Source organism: Spizellomyces punctatus, assembly GCF_000182565.1.
Source record: "Spizellomyces punctatus DAOM BR117 chromosome Unknown supercont1.6, whole genome shotgun sequence".
Taxonomy (NCBI): domain Eukaryota; kingdom Fungi; phylum Chytridiomycota; class Chytridiomycetes; order Spizellomycetales; family Spizellomycetaceae; genus Spizellomyces; species Spizellomyces punctatus.
In genome coordinates, this window is record NW_015971542.1 from 827224 (window position 1) to 851494 (window position 24271).

At 47.4% G+C, this 24271-nt stretch overlaps 11 protein-coding genes across 11 annotated transcripts; 4 read left to right on the forward strand and 7 right to left on the reverse strand.

The window, feature by feature from the left end:
* Positions 1 to 50: 50 nt before the first annotated feature.
* Positions 51 to 1513, reverse strand: SPPG_04027 (uncharacterized protein). The gene is made up of 3 exons (XM_016752272.1): positions 1140 to 1513; positions 389 to 1063; positions 51 to 306 (listed from the first exon to the last, which is right to left on the reverse strand). Exons 1-3 carry the CDS (start codon positions 1255 to 1257, stop codon positions 281 to 283), a joined length of 819 nt encoding a protein of 272 aa, XP_016608964.1. The 5' UTR covers positions 1258 to 1513; the 3' UTR covers positions 51 to 280.
* A 632-nt stretch (positions 1514 to 2145) lies between these two features.
* Positions 2146 to 4432, reverse strand: SPPG_04028 (uncharacterized protein). Its single transcript, XM_016752273.1, has 3 exons — positions 3583 to 4432; positions 2804 to 3520; positions 2146 to 2738 (listed from the first exon to the last, which is right to left on the reverse strand). Exons 1-3 carry the CDS (start codon positions 3665 to 3667, stop codon positions 2287 to 2289), a joined length of 1254 nt encoding a protein of 417 aa, XP_016608965.1. The 5' UTR covers positions 3668 to 4432; the 3' UTR covers positions 2146 to 2286.
* A 73-nt stretch (positions 4433 to 4505) lies between these two features.
* On the reverse strand, positions 4506 to 7035 carry SPPG_04029 (sulfate adenylyltransferase). The gene is made up of 9 exons (XM_016752274.1): positions 6631 to 7035; positions 6487 to 6568; positions 6228 to 6401; positions 6011 to 6160; positions 5766 to 5939; positions 5615 to 5703; positions 5385 to 5546; positions 4843 to 5323; positions 4506 to 4773 (listed from the first exon to the last, which is right to left on the reverse strand). Exons 1-9 carry the CDS (start codon positions 6901 to 6903, stop codon positions 4634 to 4636), a joined length of 1725 nt encoding a protein of 574 aa, XP_016608966.1. The 5' UTR covers positions 6904 to 7035; the 3' UTR covers positions 4506 to 4633.
* Positions 7036 to 7597: 562 nt separating this feature from the next.
* SPPG_04030 (60S ribosomal protein L37-A) lies at positions 7598 to 8427 on the forward strand (the record flags this gene model as incomplete). Its single annotated transcript, XM_016752275.1, has 4 exons — positions 7598 to 7600; positions 8008 to 8143; positions 8214 to 8315; positions 8381 to 8427. 4 exons carry the CDS (start codon positions 7598 to 7600, stop codon positions 8425 to 8427), a joined length of 288 nt encoding a protein of 95 aa, XP_016608967.1.
* A 398-nt stretch (positions 8428 to 8825) lies between these two features.
* On the forward strand, positions 8826 to 10179 carry SPPG_04031 (cyclin-dependent kinase regulatory subunit 1). Its single transcript, XM_016752276.1, has 7 exons — positions 8826 to 8968; positions 9038 to 9118; positions 9335 to 9413; positions 9488 to 9505; positions 9571 to 9648; positions 9725 to 9771; positions 9846 to 10179. Exons 2-7 carry the CDS (start codon positions 9077 to 9079, stop codon positions 9933 to 9935), a joined length of 354 nt encoding a protein of 117 aa, XP_016608968.1. The 5' UTR covers positions 8826 to 8968; positions 9038 to 9076; the 3' UTR covers positions 9936 to 10179.
* Positions 10153 to 12239, reverse strand: SPPG_04032 (uncharacterized protein; the record flags this gene model as incomplete). The annotated part of the gene is made up of 10 exons (XM_016752277.1): positions 10153 to 10169; positions 10245 to 10367; positions 10430 to 10442; positions 10513 to 10630; positions 10693 to 10863; positions 10930 to 11023; positions 11088 to 11116; positions 11181 to 11191; positions 11279 to 11971; positions 12030 to 12239. 10 exons carry the CDS (start codon positions 12237 to 12239, stop codon positions 10153 to 10155), a joined length of 1479 nt encoding a protein of 492 aa, XP_016608969.1.
* Positions 12240 to 12325: 86 nt separating this feature from the next.
* SPPG_04033 (uncharacterized protein) lies at positions 12326 to 14638 on the reverse strand. Its single transcript, XM_016752278.1, has 2 exons — positions 13461 to 14638; positions 12326 to 13387 (listed from the first exon to the last, which is right to left on the reverse strand). The coding sequence occupies exons 1-2, from the start codon at positions 14544 to 14546 to the stop codon at positions 12491 to 12493; spliced, it is 1983 nt and encodes a 660-aa protein (XP_016608970.1). The 5' UTR covers positions 14547 to 14638; the 3' UTR covers positions 12326 to 12490.
* A 189-nt stretch (positions 14639 to 14827) lies between these two features.
* Positions 14828 to 16711, forward strand: SPPG_09169 (uncharacterized protein; the record flags this gene model as incomplete). The annotated part of the gene is made up of 1 exon (XM_016757326.1): positions 14828 to 16711. One exon carries the CDS (start codon positions 14828 to 14830, stop codon positions 16709 to 16711), a length of 1884 nt encoding a protein of 627 aa, XP_016608971.1.
* A 277-nt stretch (positions 16712 to 16988) lies between these two features.
* SPPG_04034 (uncharacterized protein) lies at positions 16989 to 19009 on the forward strand (the record flags this gene model as incomplete). Its single annotated transcript, XM_016752279.1, has 4 exons — positions 16989 to 17163; positions 17290 to 17437; positions 17513 to 18425; positions 18497 to 19009. The coding sequence occupies 4 exons, from the start codon at positions 16989 to 16991 to the stop codon at positions 19007 to 19009; spliced, it is 1749 nt and encodes a 582-aa protein (XP_016608972.1).
* A 708-nt stretch (positions 19010 to 19717) lies between these two features.
* On the reverse strand, positions 19718 to 21806 carry SPPG_04035 (uncharacterized protein). Its single transcript, XM_016752280.1, has 7 exons — positions 21606 to 21806; positions 21453 to 21540; positions 21239 to 21381; positions 20946 to 21157; positions 20550 to 20879; positions 20182 to 20482; positions 19718 to 20112 (listed from the first exon to the last, which is right to left on the reverse strand). Exons 1-7 carry the CDS (start codon positions 21686 to 21688, stop codon positions 19914 to 19916), a joined length of 1356 nt encoding a protein of 451 aa, XP_016608973.1. The 5' UTR covers positions 21689 to 21806; the 3' UTR covers positions 19718 to 19913.
* A 400-nt stretch (positions 21807 to 22206) lies between these two features.
* On the reverse strand, positions 22207 to 23498 carry SPPG_04036 (uncharacterized protein; the record flags this gene model as incomplete). The annotated part of the gene is made up of 3 exons (XM_016752281.1): positions 22207 to 22507; positions 22565 to 22933; positions 22999 to 23498. 3 exons carry the CDS (start codon positions 23496 to 23498, stop codon positions 22207 to 22209), a joined length of 1170 nt encoding a protein of 389 aa, XP_016608974.1.
* Between the last annotated feature and the right edge of the window lie 773 nt (positions 23499 to 24271).

Below are 24271 nucleotides of genomic sequence, written 5' to 3' on the forward strand. Positions count from 1 at the left end.
GTGTGCACCTGGTGGTTTTTTGCTGCACGTCCGGAGATGATTGTAAATAACCTGTAAGACTAATATTTATGTAAAAAGAACAAGTAAATTCTAATTCCTTTAAGCAATATTTTCGCTGTTTTTATAGGTGGGTAACGAGAGAGAGAGTGTGTGTGTACTACAATTCCCGGTTACTACAAAAAAAGAAACTCAAAAGAAGCTACCCTTAACCCTAAATCTAAATTCCTAAAAACTTACTACTAAATCTACGAATGAAATGGGAGGTAATGATCATGTTTTTTTAATGGAAGCAGGTATTGCGCAAGCCTATAAAAAAACAAAGGAGGAGGGGCATGAGCTTCTTGGACACACCAAGAACAAAACTACTTTTTTTCTTGCCAAAACTTACTCTGTTCGTGCACAGGCATCTCATGCTTCTTGAAAGTATTCAATTCCTCCCTAATCTGCACTTTCATCTGTGGTGTCAACTTTCTGAACGTGGCATTTCCGTCCGGTTTCCTATTATACTCGCTCTTCCTAAAGGTCGGCAGCACTTCTACCGTTTCTGCAAACATTAGAATTCTCCTCTCAGCCAACTGCTCTGGGTCTGGCCGTTCACGCAACCGCGAATCTAGGGTATCCGACAATTGTGATTTCCTTAACCGTTCCTGTGCGGCAACCAGAGAAGGATCGATGCCTCCAGCTTTTAAAATGTTTAATTCCTCGAGGGCTTCCTTTTCTGGTCGTTTTTTAAGTATGGAGCGTAAAGAATCTTGTCGTTCTTCGAAATTCAAGGTTTTTTGTAAATCCAACGGACCGACGGGTGTATTCCCACCAAACAAGCTGGGATCCGCGATATTTTCATTAGAATCAACGCGAAGGATGTTGCGGAGTTTAAGATCGACCTTGTTGGGTCGGTTTCCGATTTTTCTATTGAGTGTGTCCTTTGTTTTTTCGGATTCGAGGGCTATTTTTTGTTGGATGATGATGTTTGAGACGGAGGGGTTTAGGTCGTCTTCACGGAGGATGTTGCGTTGCATGAGTTCTTCAGGGCCTTGTCGGCGGGAGAGTTTTTTGCCTAGGTCTGTTTATGCATAAAGGTGATAAGTAGAAGTTTCTTGAACCGTCTGTGGTGCAATGTGGGGGAACTTTTTGCTTACCGGATACTATCCTAGTGAAACCTTTCCCTTGCATATCGCCGTTGAGACCTGCGATTCCCCCTGGGCCGGCCATGGCCGCTGCTACGGATGAGTGTGAGTTAACAGCTGCAGACTCCATTTCGTTTCGGGGCTTTCAAGTAAATAAAAAAGTGGAGGGAGGGGAGGGATGTTGTGGTAGAGAGCGAGGAATGTGGACGGTAAAACTATCACGAACGGAAAATCGACCAAGTAATATGTTACCAACAGCAGATAGTCCTTGAATGCCAAAAACCCTAGTCTACAATAGAGGGAGGGGGAAAAAGACCATATGCACAATCCTTTATAAAGCAACAGCCATGTCAATGATACGGAACGAAAAAGCCATTTGCCATGCAATCCATGCCCAAGTCTAAAAATAGGAATGGATGACAGTAGCAAAAATGGGGTTTTTTTACTTTGATCAATTACTACGCTTGTTCGATGAAGAAATCCGGTTGAGGGATGGGGGGAATGGGTTGTGTTGACGAAAATAGGATACGATAGACATTTTAAATAACTCGAGAGGCGCGATCATATTGCAAAGGACAATCGGTATGCAAAAAGGGTATCGTACTTGTCCACACGAGCTCTTTGACTTTTTTTCTTTTTAGAGTATCTGCGAGTGGAGGAGAGTTTATGGTGGGGGTTTTGCAACTTTTGGTACCGTGATAGACGAGATGTTAACTTGAGGTACATCCATAAACAAGTAGAATATGGAAGAAATTTTCCATAGTAAAGATCGCCAATGTCGCCGGCGTTCGTTGTGAGGTGCAGGAGAGATCTATGGAAACCCGTCCTAGTAGCTACTGAGTTGTCTCCCATCGTGGCGTACTGTGTTATGTTGTTATGTAGATAATGTTGATATTCCTTTCGGTCATTTAATACCCAACGCTTGTAGAATAAACGACATCATTCACGGCGACTCCCTTCGAATCACCACTGGGTCCATATGGCAAACTGCATATCAAACAACTTTCAATACAAAAAGGAGATCACAAAAACTACTGATATATTCCAACAAAACAAGTATTTTCTTCAACAAGTTGGAACACTGACCAACTCATTTTATATTGTGTTCAATGTACTACTACGCTAACCTAATCCTACGAATAAAATATTCAAGATCCATCTAGGTCTCCCGCTTGATCTCCCACAGTGCGATATGGTTCCTCAAAACTGCAATCTGCCTTTCCAAAGAGTCAAGCAAGCTGCGCGCATCCCCAGGTGCCATATTCTGGACCTTTGACTGGAAAGTGTCCAACTCTGCAGCTTGGAACAGGCCACTGGGTACAGGTTGGGGAGGGGGCGAGCGGCGAACCTCGTCGTCAGAGCTACTATCGTCATCAGAATCACGGGGTCGCTTAAGAGAACTTGTTCCAGCCGGGGTCGGAGTTACCGCGACCGGAGAGCTCGACAGAGGTATGAGCTGGACAGTTGTTGACGAACCGCTAGTTGCCGTTGGAACAATTACGGCGTATCCATTTCCGCTACCAGATGTCACGACGGGTAACTGAAGAGTCGATTGCGCTTTCTGGCGCACATTAGCCGGGCGATGGGTTTGATATTGCTTGTAATACAACCCTGAGAAACAGTCTTGATGTTACTACCACGTGCCACACCAAAATGCACAATTGTCACTTATTTACCACATGCATTGCACAAACTATGCAACCGATCTGCGGTTCGCCTCCACAAGGGAGTTCTATTCGTTCCACAGTTGTAACAAGTAAGGTTACGTGTATTCTCGCGTATCTTCTTTCTCTCCGCCTTGGAAAGCTTTGCCAGGTCAATGGACGGTAAAAGCTGGATATCAGAAGGTTGAGAAGATGTGGCAACAAAGGGTGTTCTGCCAGCCACGTGCTGCTGCAAAACAAGACTCTGAGCCAATGCCGCTGCGGCTGTGGCAGTCGTGTTGACAATATCCAACTGGCTTTGAGACGCAACGCCAGTCCCATTTGCCATCGCCAAGGCGATACCAGCATTAAAGGCAGCCAAAGGCGCCGACTTTGCAAGCTCCGAAGGAGACTGCGAGATTTGCGGGGTAACTGACGTCAAACGAGCAGTTTGCATGTCATGCAAACTGACAGGCGGCGTCTGTTGGGAGCCAACACGCGGCTGGTCCCAATCTGCTGCTGTGGTAGTGAGAATGGAACTGTTGTGAGTCGTAGTCACAGGAGTGTGCTGCTCGGAGGTACTGGCAGTGTCGACAAACGGCCCTGCGCAGCTGCCAAACAAGGTTTCCGAAATCAAGTCATTCAAATCCGTAAAGTTGGGGAGATCGTCTCCAAAAATGTCCCCAACCAACGGTTCCTGCGGCGGCGACGACACGCCATCAGAGAGTATAGGGCTCGTAGCATCACGGCCTGCAAAATGGAAACTTGAGAACTTTGACCTTTTGCAGTAGGCCAACGATCTAATGACATACCCTGGTCGGGCCATGCGCTGAGGCCACTATCGCATCCAAGCAAGCTCCAATCAGAAGGGTACGACATGGTAGCTTCGGATGTCATTGTTACAATGTTTTATAAATGTACCAAAGTGTACAGTTTCGGGTGGAAAGCAAACGGTTCGTTGTTTGCAGTGTGTTCGATGCAGTGTCCGTAAATCAATCGTTTGGCAAGTGCGGACAGGTAAGTGTGGCCGATAGGAAATCAGAAAGTGAGGTGCAAAAGGCACGTAAAAATCGGTATATGGGAAAAGGTGAAAATATCGCTTCTCAGGTCAACAAAGTATCTTGCAAAGGTGTGTGCGCTCGCTCCTCGTTCAATCGCAATCGCAGCCAACGTGGTCGCCAGTGACAGTGAAAAAGAAGTATGCCATTTGAAGCTAACAAATAACAGAGTGAAATAGTTGCAGAGTCCACCTCGACAAGGTCAATGAAGGTGGGTTCCAGCTGTGTTTATGAAAGAGGGCGTGCACACTCGACAGAACAGCGAGTTTCCGGCCGGCCCAAAAGTAAGAAAAAGAAATAGAAACTTGAGAAAACAAGTATAAGACGAGCGAGAGCGAGAGCGAGGCAAGTGAGAGCGTTTTTGCGGAGCGAGCAACAACAAGGAAACCGTTCCCCAGCGCCGCCGCAATAGTGCAATCGCGATTCAAGAAAAAAGAGAATGCACAGAGCTCAGCACCTCAATTTCGTACGATGCTGAACGCTGCAGAGGAAAAGTAAACTCTTACGCCGAGAGCGTTGGAAAGAAAAAAAAACCCAAATCGCTCAGATGCTGAGCGCTTTTTGTACCGTTCGACGGCAGAGTCCCGTTGGGGGGGATGGAAAGATGCCCAAGTATAAAAAATAAAAAAACGCGCTGTGACTAATGGGATTATCACATGGAATTCCTTCCGCAATTTCCCGCTTCTTTAAATGACTTTCATCGTCGTCGTTCTTCTTGAAGAAATGTTATTTTGGCAAACAAAGGACTATAAACAATAATTGTAAAAACACATTGCATCTAATCATCATCCAACTAGAAAAACAATCAACGCTCTCCAATGTATCCTTCCTTTTCTAGCAATAAAATAATTTCATGTACAATTTGAGAAACGGGCATCTTGGAAGCATCCACTCGGATATCAGGCTTTTCAGGTGCTTCATAGGGATCATCAATTCCAGTAAAGCCTAATAATGCCCATTACGACAATTAGTTGGCAGTTAGAGAAAGATGGTGAAATACACAATATTCCTTACCCTTGATGAGACCCTGTTTTGCTCGCTCGTATGTGCCAGACCGGTCCCGCTTGATGCAATCATCCAATGGCGTTGCCACATGCACAAGGAAAAAGGCACCCGCCTTCTCCACAACCTTTCGAGCTTCATTACGAGCAGCCTCGTAAGGGGCAATAGGAGCAGCAATCACAGCACCCCCGCTCTTTGTGATCTCGCCCGCGACAAAGGCGATACGGCTAATGTTGAGGTCACGGTCCCGCTTGGAAAAGCCCAGCTCAGAGGAGAGCTCTGAACGAATCGTTTCGCCCAAGAGCAAAGTCGTTGGCCGCTGTCCACCTTGGTTCAACGACATTTGCAACGCTTGAGCTACTTCAGCTGCACCACTGTTCCAGTAACCGGTAAAGAATACAGTGAAACCTTGCTTGGATCGTGGCGGATGGCTCTCTCGCAAGATTATCTGTACTTCGGGATATGTGAACCAATCCGGGATCGGGGCACCAGTCTAAGAAAATCAATGAGATTATGCAATCGGAAATGCCAATCGGACATGAATTTAAATCTACCCTCAATCTCCGTCGAAGTTCTGTTCCAGAAATGTTCAAGGTCTTGACACCCTCAGGCACCTCATCGGCCGGAATATACTCGTCAGTCTCGGGAACGTAAGCAACCATTTGGAATGGCACTACTTCAATGTCGAGCTCGTCCTTGTACTTTGCGACCAGGTCCTATAGATCGAGCAGCATTGATGAGATTCGTCTACCAAATAGAAACATTATCCATAACCCTATCCTACCTGGGCATCGTACGGGCCATAGAAATCCTTGCCTTGGGAGTTTTTGCCTGGACCAGCATGGTCACGTCCCACAATAAAGTGAGTGCACCCTGACCACAAACCCATCGAGTGAGTAAAGGATTAAAGAGGTTTGGCAAACTATGCAACATACCAAAGTTTTTGCGGATAATGGCGTGCCAAAGAGCTTCGCGTGGGCCACCCATTCGCATCGCCAGAGGAAGGAGCGACAGAGCAGCCATTCCTTGAGGGTACTTTCGAAGAATCGCCTTGTAAACACGCACACGAGTAAAGTGGTCAATATCACCAGGCTTTGTCATGCCAACGACTGAGAAAAAAGTACTGATTGTTAATGATCAATGATGCAAGACTTTGCCAGGTATAGGATAAGGGGTATACCTGGGTGAATGAGAACATTGCATTGTCTCGAGCGCGCGGCACGCACAGTGAGCTCACGGTGAGCTCGGTGCATGGGGTTTCGTGTTTGAAAGGCAACCACACGCGTCCAGTTCAACTTTTTAAAGTAGGCACGAAGCTCCGCGGGAGTGTCTATCGATACACATTGCATGAGAAACGATGCCAAGCGGCACTTGCAAGTTTACGAGTAGCCACTTACAGCGGGTTTCAACGTAGTCATAGTGTGCAGGAAGGGAAATGGCCTCAAGAGATCCACCAACGTAGTGATCCTTTGCGACGTTGTGCAGGTAGTGGACAGCAGGGTGGGCCACGTCGTCGGCACCAAAGATGGCAATAGCTTCGCGCTTCTTGTCGGGAGTGTAAACATCTTGCACTGTAAACAAAACCAGTGTCAGATCGGCCAAGAACGCGTCAGTGGAGCAATCCACGATCTAGTGGCGAAAGATGCAAATGCTTACCAGTCAAGATGGCGAGAATGCCGTCGTTCTGAGGGTTACGAAGGGCGACTCGTGATCCAGCTTGGAGCTTGCCATCAGATATCTAATCTTTACAATTTTAGAACTCGATCTGGATTTCATACATAATGAAACAAGTGCTCGTACCTGCTTTTCGCTAAGATCCAAAGTGATGGGCATCGACCATACCAAGCCATTGGCCAATCTGACATTGTCCAAAACGCTCTCATAGTCCGCCTTGTTCATGAACCCTTCCAGAGGCGAAAATCCTCCATTCAACAGCAGCTCCAAGTCGCACAATTGGCGCTCGTTCAATACAATCGAATAGAGCTTTTCGGCTTCCGCAAGGAGCTCCGCCTGGCGAGGAAGGTCCCGCGCAATAAGGTCTTTCAGGCTACCGCCGTGGGGTGTGTTGGCCATTGTATGTGTGTAAAAGTTTGGGCAAGATGGAGTGAACTGTGGGGGGAAGGACGAAAACGCTGGGCCTTTTTCAAGTTGCCTTGGCTGACTAAGGACGGATGACGAATCCGATGGTTGATCTGAGGCTTTGATTGGCCGACTGGTCACGCAATCGTCGGCCAATACGCGCGTTGCTTTTGGGACTTGCAGATGAACTTACGCAACCGCCATTGGAAGACATTTAGCAAAAGATGAGAATATCGCCCTTTTTGTTATTTCATGATATGTCTTGTGGATATGGATAAAGGTAATAAGAACAAGTGATGGACATTTCCTGGTCATCAGGCATTGCATCCGAATGAACATGAATGCCCCTTGCAACCGCTCGCATTTCTTCTCATGAGCATGTACAATGCACGTAAGTGCTTCCATTGTGTTGCGATGCTCCATCATCAAACGATATCTCAAAAAAACTTAAAAAAAAGGTTCAGATGCAGTCTCGTAATCAAGATCACGCATGTGGCTTGTATCTCCACATTCACACAGTCACGTTGCCATTCAATTTCATGCGCCACACGAATCTGGGCGGGGGCAGCGCGGAGAAGGATTGGCAACTGCATGCAAAAGTCCCTTCTTGCAAAAGAATCAGCACCCATAGCCAACCTCTTCCTTTGTTGGTTCGGTCAACTCACCCTTACGTCCCATTTGATCAAAGATGGTACGGATTAGCGTTGGATTTTTCGGCGGAGGCTCGATGGGCGGATGGATGGCGGTGATGATGGATGGATGGATGTTTGAGAGGTTGGAGGGAGGACTCGACATGTTGCATGACATGTGCAATTTGACTTTCGGTTTTTACATTTGTGGAGTGCGGAAGTATGGTTGATTACGGGGTGTCAAGGAAGAGGGTTGTGTGTTGAGGCGGCTAGGCAATTCCTCTGATTGGGTTACCTGAACATTGTCAAAATGAGGATCTGAGGAGATTTGGATGCATGTGCTGATTGGAGGGACGGAAGGAGACTTTGGAGGAGGCGACTGCTTCAGAGAGAGACGAGGAGGATCTGTGAACAAGCTGGGAGTAACTTGCGTGGTGGCAATCACTAATGTCAAGTTTCTTGCCCACAGACCAAGGGTACTCAGGCCTTCGGTAAGCGTCACACCAAGTCGCACACCCTCTGCCGCAGGTGTGGACGCCGCTCCTTCCACAACCAAAAGAAGACCTGCGCGCAGTGTGGTTACCCTGCCGCAAAGATTCGTCACTGTAAGTTTGAATGTCGCGCACTGTAAGAATACCAAGAGATGGTGTATCTTACGATGGCCATTTTTTTTAGTCGAGTGGAGCGAAAAGGGTAAGCGCAGAAAGACCACCGGCACTGGGCGTATGAGGTACTTGAAGACTGTTGCTCGTCGCTTCAAGAACGGTTTCCGTGAAGGTAAGCCTTGCTTTAATTTTGCATCTTGACGACTGATCTCCTGGCTAATGTATCTACTCTATCAGGTACTGCTGCCAAGCCTAAGGCTCGTGCTGCTGCTCCCTCTTCGTAAATGTGATGCCGGTAGTGGGGATGTCCATATATAGTGATTTTGAGAATATAATGGCATTCGGATGACAGCTTCATTCCTGGACTGTTGGATTTCGCTGGAAACGTTATGGCAATCTCTTGTTGGACGCGGAGGAAATGCATGGAATGTAATCATAGAGGATTGAAAGCGCTGGAGAGACATGCATCGTTTTCAATGAATGAAATGCTCGTTCTTTGCTGCAAAACCCTTGGAATCCATTGCGTGGCTCATTTTAAGGCAAATTCCTAGGGTGTTTGCCCGTACCATGGAATTCATAGAAGCCTTATTGCTGTGCCGCTGCTCTCATTGGCTGTATTTGTATGACTGTGCCGCAAGCCTCCTTGATCTTCCACCTTGTAGCGCAGCACACTGTTGCGTTCAACTTTCCAGTATCCTTTGCCTTTGTCATCGACTCTGGCCGTGAACGATCGCATCTATAATTACTACAAAGACGCCCCGAGTACAGCGCTGATTCTCTCTCGTGGTCATAATCTCCTCACTGTCCTGGGATTCCCTCTAGAAGGTTAGGAGGATCGCGTGCCGACCTGTCATCACAGCGGATTCTGATCGTAAAGTAAACCAACGCGTATAGCAATTTTGCAAAAGTGACGAGCAAGTGCGGTTGTATGCCATGTCAAATTCAGACCAAAGAGCAGAGGACATTGCCGCACATGTATGTATATTATAGTCTGTTGAAGATGACGGGGTTGACTGGGGAGATCTGTGAAAAGACGGCTAGGCGGCCTGGGTACAACACCTTTGGTGTTGGTTCCTTTGTAGTGCGCGCGATACGGTTTCCTTTTGATTGTTTGCCTTATCCCATTCGCAATGACTAATGTTCCCCGCGCTCTTTTATTTTGTATTTCTCTTTTGGTCTCGCGGCCGATAGCGTGAGGAGATCTACTACAGCAGCCGGTACAGTGACGATGAGAACGAATATCGCCATGTGACGCTGCCCAAACAAATTGGTAAGTTGACTGGAAAAGATATGTGATTGACACATGTGCTTATTATTTCTTCATCCCGCATATTCATATATTAGCGCGATGGGTTCCGGAAGGTATGAAAAAGACATTAAGACTTTACAACCCGTATTTTACATATTCCTTATGTTACATTGTTTAGGCCGCCTAATGTCTGAAGAGGAATGGCGTGACCTGGGTGTGCAGCAAAGTGCAGGATGGGAACACTACATGATTCATGGTACGCCTTTTGCTTGCATGTGTATTTTATTCCCCTACTGTTCAGCAGAAATGCTCATTATGAACGTACATCCTAGCTCCGGAGCCTCACATTTTGCTCTTCCGCCGAGAGAAGGATTATCAGGTTTGTATGATTGTTAAAAGCTCGATGACGAGGGTTTGGCGAGGTTTTGATAAAGAAACACATCCATTTCACAGCTAAAGTATCCCAACGGCAAGCCGAAACAGTCAACATCAAGCACAACGACTGCAACAAAGGCCGGAGCAGTGGGCGGGTTGGCAGGCTAATTCAAGATGGACAGTACTCAGTTATTGCTTGGGGTGTTTAGTTTTATTTTTTGTATATAGGACAGTAGATATCCGTGGTGATACATGGCTAGGTGATGATGGTGGAGGACGTTTCTAAGCGTCGTTCTCTTGATGTGGCGGTGGTTGTAATTCGTCTGCGAATGTGTGTACTTTATGTCCGAGAATAAGGTCATTCTATATGTGAGCAGCTGCTGATTCACAAAGTGATGGGGCCTACCTCCTGAAAATTCCGCGACAATGGGTATCAGATACAAAAGCCTAGAGCAAGTAACTTAAACAAGAACGTACCAGCCATAGCAAGGATTTGTTTGGCGGTGGTTTGATCATGAAGGTTCACGTCGGCTCGGCGGGTCGCATCTCGTTCCTCAAATTTCCACTCACGACGTTGAATCTGGCTAGCCTTTTCTCCGCCTTAAGGTACCGGCAAGGTTATACACTACTTGGGGCCTTTCAACGGGAACTTGTACACATACCCAATCCAATGACCTGTGCATTTTCAAAATCTGTCGTGAGCACAGTTAAAGCAAAATGACACGCACAACAACTCAACGCTCACCTCCACATCATCCACATCAAACGTCAGTTTATCACCCTCGTATCCTGTAAAATCGTACGTTGCAAGTTTATTCGCCAAAACCGGCTGATAGGTCGCTGTCTGGAGGTCTGTAGATAAACTAGTCGACATGTTACGAAATCTGTTGACGTGAATCAACGGGACGGTCAAGACAAAACTTACTTGAAATTATTCGCTTCGCCACCAAACCCCAAAACACCCTTCTCAGCAGAAAAGAATGCGAAATGGTCACCAGCAGGTGCGGACTTTGCACGGTGGACTCGGAATGTCGGTTCCAGTTGGAATAGGAGAAATCCAGGCGTTCCCCAAAATTGGCGGCTCTTTTTCCAGGGTCTGCAGTGTTGGGATGACCGTAAATGTAAGGTCCGAATACTCTGTCGAGTCAAATATGGTACTTGCCCGTCTATATAGGCACCGACAACAATTGCCGGTTGATTGGCATCTATTTTGGACGGAAGAGAGCCAGATATGATAAGAAGGGTTGGCCTTGGATCTAAAAGCAGAAACTTGATCAGTGAGCACCAACAGTTATTAGCTGTGGTAATCGAACAGTATACATTTTAGCGTATGATACTCGAACCGGTTACTGCTCAACAAATACAAAATGTCAGCGATCAAGAAACAGATCCCAATCGAGAGAGAACACGTACATACTGTATCCCTATAAAAATCAAAATACACATTCAGAAAAAAAAAAAAAAAAACAGCCTGAAAGCGCACCAGAATCTTGCACTATGCGAAAGCGTACATCTCGTCTAGCGGAAAAGAGAACCTCCCATTGCATCTGTGCCTCGCTCTCCTCGTTCTTAGCGGTCGGCTGCCAAGCTGGTAAGAATGTAGATAACAGCCAAACAAGGCCATCGGATAGGATTTCACTTTCCCCGTGCAACGTAGGCAAATGTTTGCTTCCCGTTTCCGTGCTTGGGAGGCCCGAATTGAACGCAAGCAGGCGGTGAGAGATGACAGTTTGGAGTGGTTTAAAGATAAACGGCGCGTTTTTATTGAGCCAAGTGTGAAGCTGGGATATCGATATCATCTTGTCGCCGCTTTTCGCAGGTCCAGCAGCAGAGTGGAAGATTTGATGCGCAAGTTGACCGATACGAGGAGATGTGGGTAGCAGGTCCTCCTGAGGCAATCTTAGTTCCCCTCCATTCAAAGTTTGGAGCTCTGCCACAGCTGCAGCTGCACAACCACTTAGGATTTCAGAGAGATCCGTCTCATTCAGTTCGCTACGACCGCGATTCAAATAAGATAGAACACAAACGCATCGATCCAAAACTTGTGCCGTCTGCTCTTTGTCTGTCGGGGCCAATAAACTCTCATCCAATAGTACGTACAGCGCTTCAAGTAGCGCTTCATACGTTAGGGTTGGTGTGTTGTGCGTGGTGCAGATACCGTTGTATAGACGAGAGACAAGCGGATCTGGAAGGCCTACGAGGTCCTACAAGCGTGTCAGAGGGAGACGTTCTGCTCAAGAAGATCTCAAATAGTACAAGTACCGTAAATGTGTTCTTTGTTAGCACCCGATCAGTACCACTCTGCTGTGTATCTACGCCAGCTACTCGACGCACAATGCGCCGCACTGTGGGAGAGAGCCTTTGTTCTAAGTCAACCACATTGTTTGGGGCCGTTCCAAGTGATGCGTGTGATGCTTGTGCAGTTGCTGGAACGTCGTCAGGTCTGTGCGAGGTTGACTGTGAGCTGCCCATTTTGACGATCAGATTTCAGTGGTAAAGAACTGACGAAGTTGCCAGCCACGATCGCGCATTGCGTAAGCCAACCAATGGCTTGCATGACTGCAAATGCATAGGAAAGCGCAAGAACGGAAAGCAGCTCATACTGCAATGCCGATTGTATTTTCCTCAAATGACAAGTACTTGTATGTATCAGTGCCGTATAGGATTTCATATCAAAATGGTAGGGTACGAATACAAGTGGTGTGGTATAAACACAATCACAATTACATAACAAGACACTTGTCTTTCTTCTTGTCTCCCTTTGCGCTCCCGCTGCTCCTGCGCGAGGTATCACCTTGCCCTGCCCTCCCATGACTATGACTCGCATATTCCGCCTCTTGCTGTCTTCGCACATATGCATCATGTCTGACGTTCTCCTCCTCCTGGAGTGAGAGTGCTAGCGCCAAGTCCGATGACGCTTGAGTGGCCTCGCGTCCTTGACCTCCGACATCCACGTAGTCCTCCAGGCCGATCATGCTAGGCTGTTGTCCTCCTGAAAGGTTTGCACTCGGGATATGCTCTGATTCGCCAGACGTTTCGAATCGGTTAAAGCAACCATCCACAAATGACGAGTCTCCTTCCACGTTATCCATTGTCTCCCACACGACAGCTTCGGCTCCTACGAATCCTTGGTCGGTAACAAGTGTATACAATGCAATTGTACCGTCCTTTCCGACCCGCTTGAACAAAGTGCAAAAATGATTGTTGCGGAATAATACCGCCAGCGAATTAGGTTCCAAAGTTTCACATAGAGTTTGTAGTCCATGGTAGGTCAGCTGTGACGCGGTTGCATCTAAAAACCCTTTGCATACAAGGCCCTCATGAATGAGTTGGTCGCGCTTCCGAGATGCCTCTTCATATTCTTCTTCGGTCACCATTTTCTCTTTGCCTTTTGCTTGATGTGCCGCTGCAATCTCACCCTCGATAACCTTTTCCACAACTTGATTGTAACTTCCGCATTCAGAAACTACCACACGATACGTCTCCTCATCTTGGGGATCTACGGTCCAGCCATGACATAATATAATTTTGAAGAGATCAAACACCAGGAGACTGGAGGTTACTTCGAAGGAGAAGGGTGAATCGAAGCGTACATTGACATCCAATCCTGTTTGTAATGTCTGCATGTATAATGGATCAGTATGTGCACAGTACAAAGTGAAATGTGTATTTGAAGAAAGAGTTGATACCCACTGGTATGATCTCAAGGACATCTGTGAAATTCTTTGAAAAGTCTGCGGATGTATGACGGACGGATGAAAACGATGGTGATGTAGGGGATGATGCATTGGGACTACTCAGGGGTAGCCGGGTTGTCAGCCAGTCTCCTATTAGCTCAACAATATATTCATAATCCACTTCATCTCTTTCATATCTGATTTCGATATCTCCCCTCAACAGCAGCACATTGCAGAGTGCGAGGAGCGGACAAGGTCCATTGCGATTTTGCGTGATAATCTTGAGTCTTCGTGGGGTATCCGTCCTTGGATCCAAGTACGTGATCGGTTTAAGTCTGTAAGATTTATCAGCCGATTGCTGTGCGGGAAGATCGGACTGCGGGGGAGGGTGCGGCGAAGGTGACGGAAGGGATGAGCGACGAGGACCAACAGGCGGACGCTGAGGCTCATGTTGTTCTTGGGACGTCCCATCTGCTACAGTTGGAGCGTTTCCCGTGTTCTCTGCTGTATTTTCAATGGATTGACTTGTTGCTGTGTGTGAACGTGTCTCAACCTCTTTCGTAGAGTCGGTTATTTCTGGATGGTGTGATGTGGTTGGGGTGGAAGCTAGCAGCTCAGTTGGCAAAGACTGCGATTGTGACGGTACAGATTCCAACTTTGAGACATTCAATAGGGTAGCTTCATGCAGAGAGGACACGCCCGGTTCCTCTTGTGATAGCGACTCTTGTGCTCTTTCTGCTGGTGCTTGGCGCTCCTCAAGGAGACCCACATGCTTCTCCGGCACGATAGAGTCGTTCGCGTTCGCAGCCTGTGTGGTATTTGCCGTAGGCTCTACGGGAGGCGCTTGTACATCCTTGTCGTTTATAGCAGCAACGTCAGATGGTGGAGAGCTGACTGTGCGTTCAATTTCGCCTGCCGCGGTTGAAGAGAGGTTGATATCCTGGGGTTGTTCATGTTCGACGGTTGTGTCGCTCGCTTTGGCATCGCTACCAGCCCGCGAGGATGGTGACTTTTGCTCTGGGCCGTCATGTATCTCGTATGAATATGGGTCGTCGTCGTCTGCTGCTGCTGTGAGCTGCTGCTGCTGCTGCTGCTCTGACATTGTTCAACCCAAAAGCCCAAACTCCTTCAGCCCTCGTCGTGCACACAAAAGACTGTTTATCAAGAAAGCACGCGCTCTGAACGCTGGTTACGTGTTTAACGCCTGCTATGCCAACTACATAGTGCGGAGCCGATGGGTATTGGCACTAGTACAGTGATTCCAACCAATTGAATCATAATTTTACTCGATTTAGACTCATGAACTATGGTTTGATCCAAAAATCCTATATAAGTCATCGTGCCCATTTTCCCAGGCTTTCATCTTTTTCCACAGATATCATCATGCCATCAAAGAAAAAGCAAAAACTCGAAAAACTCGACAAACCTACTTGCTTACATACCTGCAACAAGACTCCCTTTGCAAAAGCTTTCCTGCCAAACGAGATCTACCGCCAACGGCTTCTAGATTACATCGCCATCATCCATCAACTTGCTGACCACGCTTCCCACGCTCTCAAATTCTACATCCTATCTGCACCATCCTTCACCGTGAACGAGGAGACCATCGAAGCGATTCTCTATCTTCTCAACAAAGGAGAGGCATGGCAACCAAAAACTGATGCAAAGAAGGCGCTACGCAGATGCTTGTTGCCATACATTCAACGGTACTGCCACATCATCGGCTTCGTTCATCCAAATCTACAAAAAGAGCAGCAATCAGTCAATTACCTGACAGTGAGTATGATGACGAACCTGAAAGTCAACGTTCAAGAGCATCTCATGCAGATGCTCCTTTGGTATATCAATCTGCAGCTTGACGTGAAGGGACAGAAGCAGCGACTGCCACTGAAAAGCGATGCGCGGAAAGCTTTCTTTACTCGGCTACGCTACTTGAAGTCGGTTTTCCTTTTCGAAACAATGCCAGAATCGCTGGATGACCTGAGCATTCTTGAAAACGAGATTTTAGAAGAGATCTGGACACTTAACCTGCCATTTCCTGATCAAGACAAGCCGCTTGCCTACCTCATTGCCATCGACGCGATGTCCTTCTTTCCTGCATACTGCCGACTGTCAAAGTTGTTCGAGCAGCAAGGCTTTCGACAGTTCAGCGCGATACCTCTGCGCCGCTCTCTCATCCAAAGCCATGTGCGGATTGACACCGTCATCCTCTACTCTCATGTTCTTTGCATCACGCGACGAGAAGCAGAAGCCGTAGAGAAGGTCGATTTATGGTTGCGCGTCTGTAATCTACGTACCAAAGCTTTTCGGTCTCGCTGTGGTATGCATTTTGAAGGCTCGATCACGACGGACGGTACCTCGGTGTCAGTTTACTTGAAACATCCTGAAGCTGACAAGTATGGAAAACGCAGCGGAGGGAAAAAGTCAGCAAACACGATGGAGGCAGAGGTTAAAGCGCTTTATGTGGAAAACAACTTATCTGCTTGTCAAGAGAACTTTGTTGTTATCGACCCAAACAAGCGCGATCTTCTCTACTGCCAAGACAGCATTGGTACGACGTTCCGTTACACCGCCAACCAGCGAGCCGTGGAGACAGGTAGCCGGCGATTTGCAAAGAGACGAGAAGCAATGAAGAAAGAAGCTGGAGTTGACCTCATAGAATCACGTATCCCAAGCCACAAGATGATGAACGTCATGGACTTTACTCGCTACCTTCTCGTTCGTCGCGCAGATTCGGATCGTCGCAAGGAATTCTACTCCCACCCTGCCCACACACGGTGGAAGTGGCATGCATTTATAAACCGTCAGAAGAGTGAATCGAACCTCATATCCAACATGCACAACAAGTTTGGGAGGAACTTTACCATTGTGATGGGTGATTGGAGCGACGCCGGTCGAACTACGAGATTTCAGACCTCATCAAAGACAAAAGGCTGGCGCACCCTCTTTAAGCGCAACCGCATTGATTGTTTCCTTCTCGACGAGTACAAGACCTCATCTGTCTGCCCTCACTGTTCCTCTGACGTTGAAAAAGGCTTCAAAACACGACCTCATTCAAGACCTTATCGACGACGAGAAGGCAAGATTGAAAAAGTCCACGGATTGCTGGGTTGTACCAACCCTAACTGTCAGCAAGACTGGACGATGCGCTACTGGAATCGAGATACGCTGTCAACCTGCAACATGCTGATGATCGTGCAATCAATGTTGGATGGGCACTGTAGACCAGAGGTGTTCAGCAGGAGGAGTGTTCCAGCCGTAGCATAGAGCGAGAGATTGGTTAGATTAGCCTTTCCGAGCCGGTTGTCGCGCGGTTCAATCCCTGGTGCGGGTGCTAGTGCCAATACCCATCGGCTCCGCACTAACCAACTCCCATTTAGCGATAGCACCCTTCTTGAAACTCGGAATCCTGCTCGTTTCCTTCCTTTCTGGACAACGACCTGCGCCTTATTTGGACCAAAAAGCCTCCATACCAGATAACAAAAACGCAAAGTCCTTTGCTGAGCAGCCTATCCAAGAAGACCTGTAGATCAGACGCGACCACATGTCTTCTGGAAGCGAATCGTCGCCGTCAGAGAGCTCCTACTTTAGCCGCAAGAATGGAGTGGAGAACATATCCTTGACCCGGTTACCCAATCTCGCCTCTCCCAGGTTAATGACACCAACTTCGCAACTCGCAGAGACTGCTGTGGGAGTGAGGGAAGCTGCAAAATGCATAGGTATTTGACATTTTGCTGACAGAGCCTTGGCGCATTTTCACAAAGACTTCACCATGAACTTTTCTTATTGGGGTCAACGCTCCCCCAACCTTGCCAGAGATAGTAGTAATCCCTTTTTTCTTTTAGGACGTGCCTTGGTGAAGTTGGAGCGCCCGCAAACTGTCATGCTCGTGGCAAAAGCACTAGACGCAAAGATTATCAAATTCACCCGGCAATTAGCCTGCCATCTTATCGACACCCCCCGAACGTCTTGCGGACACAAGGGGTTAACTGTGTAGGTTGCAAGAGTGTAATTCCAAACCCGGCGATTGATTGGGCACATTGTTAACAAGCGCTAATTTCCCTTTAGATATATTGATTCCAAATTTCGCACTCATCCTGCATTCAGCTTTGACCGGCTACTGGCTTCTCATCCCCACTATGCCGATCAGCTCAAGTTTTGGACGCCAGAACTGTGCGCAACGCAAACAGATCACATCGATTTCATCATCACTCTTGGCGGAGACGGAACGGTAATCTACACGTCGTGGCTCTTCCAGCACGCGCAAGTACCTCCAGTTGTTCCCTTCGATCTGGGTTCGCTTGGATTTTTGACCAACTTCAACATCACAAACATACGCGATGTTCTGCAGCGAGTGATTGGGTGCCGTGGTGCTGGAGTTAGGGTGAACTTGCGTATGAGACTTAGCTGCACGGTTTGGAGGTCGGACTTTAAAAGCAAAAATAAAGAGGTCTTAGAAGGTCGGACGGCTGAGAAAAAGAGACGGGAAGATTTGTGTAGTATCAAGGGCGACGAGGAAGAAGCAGATGGCCGTTCAAAGATAGGGAGACGAGCTTCGAGTCAGCAACCTGATCCTGGCACTACACTGAATGGGTTACCCGCCTATTCTTCCGACGACCTAATATCTACCACTCCCGCACCACGACTGAACGATGAACATGCGACTTCCGATATTGGCGACTTATTAGATGAGATCTCTTTGCAATTGATGTCAAAAGTTGATCCAGACGAGCTCGACCCAGGACCTGGGACACCGAAACGGATCCGATCAATGCAGTCACTGGGTACAACGCTCCCCAGTGCTGACAATGCAAAACCTGTGCCAACAGAAACCTTCCAAATATTGAATGACTTGGTAGTCGATCGTGGACCGAGCGCATATATGAGCCAATTGGAGTTGTTTGTGGACGATAGACATTTGACTACTGTTCAGGCTGACGGTCTTGTTCTCTCTACACCAACGGGGTCAACAGCTTACTCGGTATGTAAAATGCAAACTGTCGGTCATGTCGACAGAATACAAATTGATATTATCAAATATGCTCTGAACAGCTGTCAGCTGGAGGCTCCTTAGTACATCCCGAAGTCCCTTCCGTCCTCGTTACCCCTATCTGTCCACATACACTTTCCTTCAGACCAATGCTCCTTCCCGATTCCACTGATATACGAATTCAAGTCCCACGAGATTCGCGGACGTCTGCGTGGGCTAGTTTCGATGGTCGACACAGAATAGAGTTGAAGAAGGGCGACTATGTTACTGTGACCATGTCGCGATGGCCCATGCCTACTGTTTGCGAGGTAGATCAGGGTACAGATTGGTCTGAAAGTTTGAGAAGATGTTTGCATTGGAACGAGCGCACACGCCAGAAACCGTTTGTTGGTGAACAAGACAAGAGGTTGGAGAAAGTTGGGGACTCGTTGACGCAACTAGACAGTGAGCTTTCATCAAGCAGTGAAACGAGAACGTCGTTCAACGGCGACGTATCTGATGGTTCTTATAGGTGTGAGGACATATGTGAACAAGATGAACAGCGTGAAGATGACGACCCCGGGTTAAGGATGTGACGACGGAGTATTACTACATTTAGGCAGTATGGGCATCCTGTTTTGGACGTATTTTGGCAAAGTAGAAGGTCTTACTTGGATGGAATCCGAGGCTACATTCAAGAAGGCTGCCGGGAATGATTGTTTCTCGGAATGTAAAGATATACTACACGAATTCGGATCGAATGGACTTTACAGAGACTAATCACATACTACAGTATTCCGTGGGCGCCAGAGAAAAAATTGAGTAGATGGGATGCGAAGATATCGGGATCTTGGTCTGCAAATATACATTCTGTCGTCAGGATGATTGTAGTGTTTTGTCGTACCCAGGACAGAGGGACGAGATGGGTCAACAACAGTGCGTGCTCGATTCATGAATTTGCTGGCAGCTGCACCGTAGGGGAAAATCTGCCTATGTACATATCGCAATCAGTACAGTACCGCGATATCGCGGTGGGGGCCAGAAAAATATTTGAATGCTTGCAGAGATGCCGAGACCAGGCGAAAAATATGTAGTGCTACGGTGGGAACCTTATAGCCAAGATGCACTGCCAACTTGATACATACCAATGCGGGCGCATGAATAATACAGTTGCTGCCGTGGTGATGTGGAATGTTGTTTCTTGATGATATCTTATGCCTGCATCGTTTGTTTGTAACGATGGAAAATGCCTAAATCTAACGCATGTTGAGTAAAGAGTCGCGGAATCTACTACCAGTCATTGATGGTCCTATTCTGTTTATTTATATAGCTTGCTTGGATGCCAGCAATTGTAAGGGTCTATCGACAATAGCATCGCTTTGCCGGCCTCTACTCGTATACAAGCAGTCTCTGTATATTCCGCCTCTCTATAGAAACCTTCCATAATGGTTGTCGAACTTGGATGAGATAAAACCCTTTCGCATATCTAGTCGCGCAATGTTATACCAATACACTCTGGAGTAGCCAAACTCCAAGAGCCACGGCCAGTGATGCTTTCATAGGCAATGCTGGAAGGGAATACCCGGTATTACCCTGACTGCCGGTGCCCGAACGTGGTTGACCGCTAGGAGTCGCTGGTGCGGCTAGTCGAGCAAAGCCGACTTGACGGTCACCCCAATTCCATGCAGTGTAAAATGCTCTGTGATACACACAAGTCAGTACAAGACTTTCAAAATGGGCAACGGGTATACGAAACTATTGATCTCACCTCAAGATGTTCATGCCCATCAAGGCCGCACCACCCAGAGCACCTTCAGTACCCAAGCTCACAAATCCCAGGACACATCCCGTTTCTCCTCTTATAAAAGAGTTTTGGATGTAAATACTCGGGGGGATGGACACCGTCTTTCCGCCAAGGGTCAATGTCAGATCCTGAAGAGTCTTGATCTTGTCGCAACTGACTTTGTAAATTTGGAGGCCGGATGCGCCTGCTTGAGCCAGGAGGGTCCCACCGATTGACTGTCCGAGTTTTGTTACAAAGGATTGGGGGAATAGGGAAAGGCTGGAACCTGTTCAAGACATGGCGTCAATTCAAAAAGAGGGATCACATCTCACTCCTCGTTGCCGTCTACTTACCAGTATCCAGGATGATCGGAAGCCCTGCGACCTGATTTTCAGTTCCATCAGGATACTTTACAGCTCCCATAACCGCCTTCCACATTCCTGCAGTACCGGCCGCCATAACAGGGTCGATGGCGCTAGAGTTGGCAAAGGTTGGAACATCGACCCAAGTGAGGTCACCGGAAAACTTTGTAGTGTCGATGCCACCAAGAGTCAACAATCCTGGTTTACCGTCCAGTGTCGGGTAAAGACCGAATATTGGTTTGATGCCCGCATCGCTAAGTTGACCAGTAACGGATCGCCCAAGACTACTTCCACTTAGTCTGCCAGGGGTCCCAGCAGTGGCTAAGAGACGGCAGACAGTAAGTCATATATGAATCGAACACCGGGAAGGGTATCCAATTATCTTACCATTGGAACTTGGCATTCCCATTCCAAGCATGGCAGTGTAGGTTATGACATTTGTACTCGCCTGCTTGTAGCTCAGCACACGAAGGAAGGTAAAGTTTGACATTGTAACCCCTCCAACGGTCGTGGTATCTCTTGACGCAACTCCTGTTACGGCAGTACCATCTGCGTACGCAAGCGTGACAGACGGTCCTGTAGTGGTGGTGAATGTCGAACTGGAGATAACACGTATTTCGTTAATATGGGCGAGCGATGGACACAATGCAGATGTTTGGGCAAAAGTATAGTGGACAAACCTTTTGGAGCCGTCATAGGTAGTATCCTTTACACAGCCTGTATCCAGGCATTCTTTGGCTTTCAGAAAAGCGTCGTATGAACCTGTGTCGACGATGGCTTTGAACGACTGAGGAGGTGTGCCAACGTCGATGCCCACGAGGTTCTACAGAAACATGCAAGTCAAAAAAACAAGCGCACAAAAAAGGGGATATACCCTGAGAATGGAACCCTTACAATAGTACTGTCTGCCAACTCTGATGTGGATGAATCCCTACGTGAAATATCTCCCTTGGTTTCATGGCTTCGGAGCTCCTCTAAAGCGCTGTCAACAAGGGGATAAACAACATGTTTTCAATCAACAAATCGGAGAGCTTATACGACACCCACTGTTCGAGCTTTTCTCGAAGAGGATTAAGAGCACTTGCACATGAGGCCAAGAAAAGAGTCGCCGCGATAAGCGATGAACGCATCACGAAACAGAACGGCAAAGTGGAAAGGTCTAGTTGTGCGTTGCGTCAACTTTGGGTGATCGAAAGTTGGGTTCTAAAATCCTTTTGCTTTAAAAGCATTTTTCAAAAGAGCACTTTTGGGGGTTGATTTGCGGAGGAAGCACAAAAAAATTCGCCCGCACAGCCCGTTTGTCCCAAATCAACCCAAAACGTTGCCTCGAACTGATTTTTTCGGCCTCGCCGTTTTGGCATTTTGGCAAACGTTGAAATCGGGCGAGTTTAAAAATAAGGTTTTTGTAAACGAAACAAGGTTTTGTTGAAAGTGTTCCAAAAGAAACACGAGGCATTGAAAACAAAAGGTGTTCTAAAACGACCGAGGTGTGCTAAAATGAAGGTTAAACACCCGAGATGTGCTAAAAAAACGTCAATATGGGTTCGATACGCATCTACTCCTGCTTTCATCTTGATCTTTTTTTTTTTTTTCTTTAGCAAATGTTATTGATATGCAAAACTTTGATGCTACGACACAAAACTTGAATCTACATCATCAACTGCCTCTGCCGCAAGTTTACCCACAATCCATCCCTCCACCTAACGATGGGCAACGGAACACGCTCCAGCCTAATTCCGTCCAACTTTTTCCACTCAAACTCCCTGATCAACATGCTACCAATAATCCCCATCTCCAGGCGAGCAAATTGCATGCCAAGGCAGTGCCGGTGCCCAGCCCCAAACGTAGCGAGCGAAAAGTTTGAGATGGGCTTTTCGGTGTGCGCTCTGGCGGACTTGGACCAGCGACTTGGATCAAAGGTGTCGGGATTGGTGTATGTGGCTGGGTCTCTGTTATGATCAAGACAGTCAGCTTGAGCATTTTGCAAAACACTCGGAGAGGTTTACCTATTGGTAGACAAGATATCAAAGGCCACATGAGACCCTTCAGGTATAACCACCGGATTATGACCATCTTCCAGATAAATCAAATCCTTGGCAGTCTTGCGAGTAATCTGCATGGCCACAGGATACATTCGTTCGACCTCCCGAAACGTTTCCTGAAGGCGATGCATGTTCCGTAAATCATCTTGGGTGGGAGTGAATGGCTTATCGGGACATGCAGAAGCGAGCTCATCCTGCTCTTGGCGGAGTGTGTCCACAAGAGCAGGGTTCTGAAGACAGGTTGCGATGAAGGAGGATATGGTTGCTGCGGTAGTTTCATGCCCGGCAACGACGAGAAGAACAGCGTGCAACGCTAGTTCATTGACAGGCAACCTGCAATGGAGAGCCAAGTATAAATACACACTTCATGTCAGGATGTGTGAGCACGGACTTCATACCGGTTCCCTTCCTCATCAGTACTCTTCATTAACAGCCATAATGGATCAACCTCTTTCGGTTCGTAGCCCTCATCAAGCAACGCCATCCGCTTGCTTATTATCTTTTCAACATCTTCCTGGATACGCAGTTTGGCCTCTTTAGACTTTTTCACCGAATCCCAGCTTGAGAAAGGCCAAGGCATGAAACCTCTCAATAGATCTTGATACCGTGACACCAATCCAGAGGAAAAGTCATGTTCGTCTTCAGGAATGTCGGCACCGAGGAGTAGCGTAAATGCGATCCGCAAAGTAAGCTGCTTAATTTCGGCTTGGAGGTCTACAGAAGGGGACGTTGTCCAATGTAACAGTTCGGCGCGGGCCATGCGATGGATTCGAGGAAGATATGCCCGGAGAGCATCGAGCTTAAAGGCAGGTGTAAGGAGACGCCGGGTATGAGTATGTTCTTCGCCGTCTTGAGCAAGGAGTGAACCGGCGAAAATATGAGCAAAGCGTGGGCGCATAGCTCTTTGCCTACGATGAGAGCTCGTAAACCGAGACATGTACCAGCCTCTTGATTCCTTATGAGACTTACCCAGATATCAAATGATTCTTTTCCGCAACAAGAAGCCACTTGGCAGCACGCTCCCCATTGACCCAATACGTCCATCCAAAAGGTGTTAAACTCTTGTAAACACGGCCTCGACTGAGGCGAATATCACTTATTGTGGCCGGATCCATACGGTTTTTGAGCAATACAAGAAATAATGGGTCGAGACGTTTACGTGCCCTTGCATAGATCATAGCAAAGAACTAGGATTGGCATAAACAAATTGTAAACCTACGGCCTAGCATTGGCAATGTGGGGCCACTTACAAAAACGCAAGCCAGTGAGGCATATGCCCACAAAGGGACAAAAGTACGGTCAAGGATGCCAGTATTTCCGAGCATGTTTGATAACTCGTCGTCAAAATCGTGATGGTCCAGGACTGAAACTGCATGCCATCTTTTTATAACAACTGTTTACAGACTGCAGTCGATCGGCATCCGAGCGGTGCCCCGGAATTCCATCCTTGAAAATGATGGGCTTCACCAGCCCTTTTTTCGTTATGACGCATTGCGAAAAGCCCTTCAAGTTGTGTCAGGCTTTGGCTGAATCCCCCCGCGTGTGGTCTTTTGGGACTGTTGACAGTCGACGTATATGCCTTTCAAAACAGCTTGCTTTTGACGGGTTATTCACTTTTACTTAGGATTACAGGTAATGCCAATGCGCAAGGTGCAAACGACGTGGTAAAAG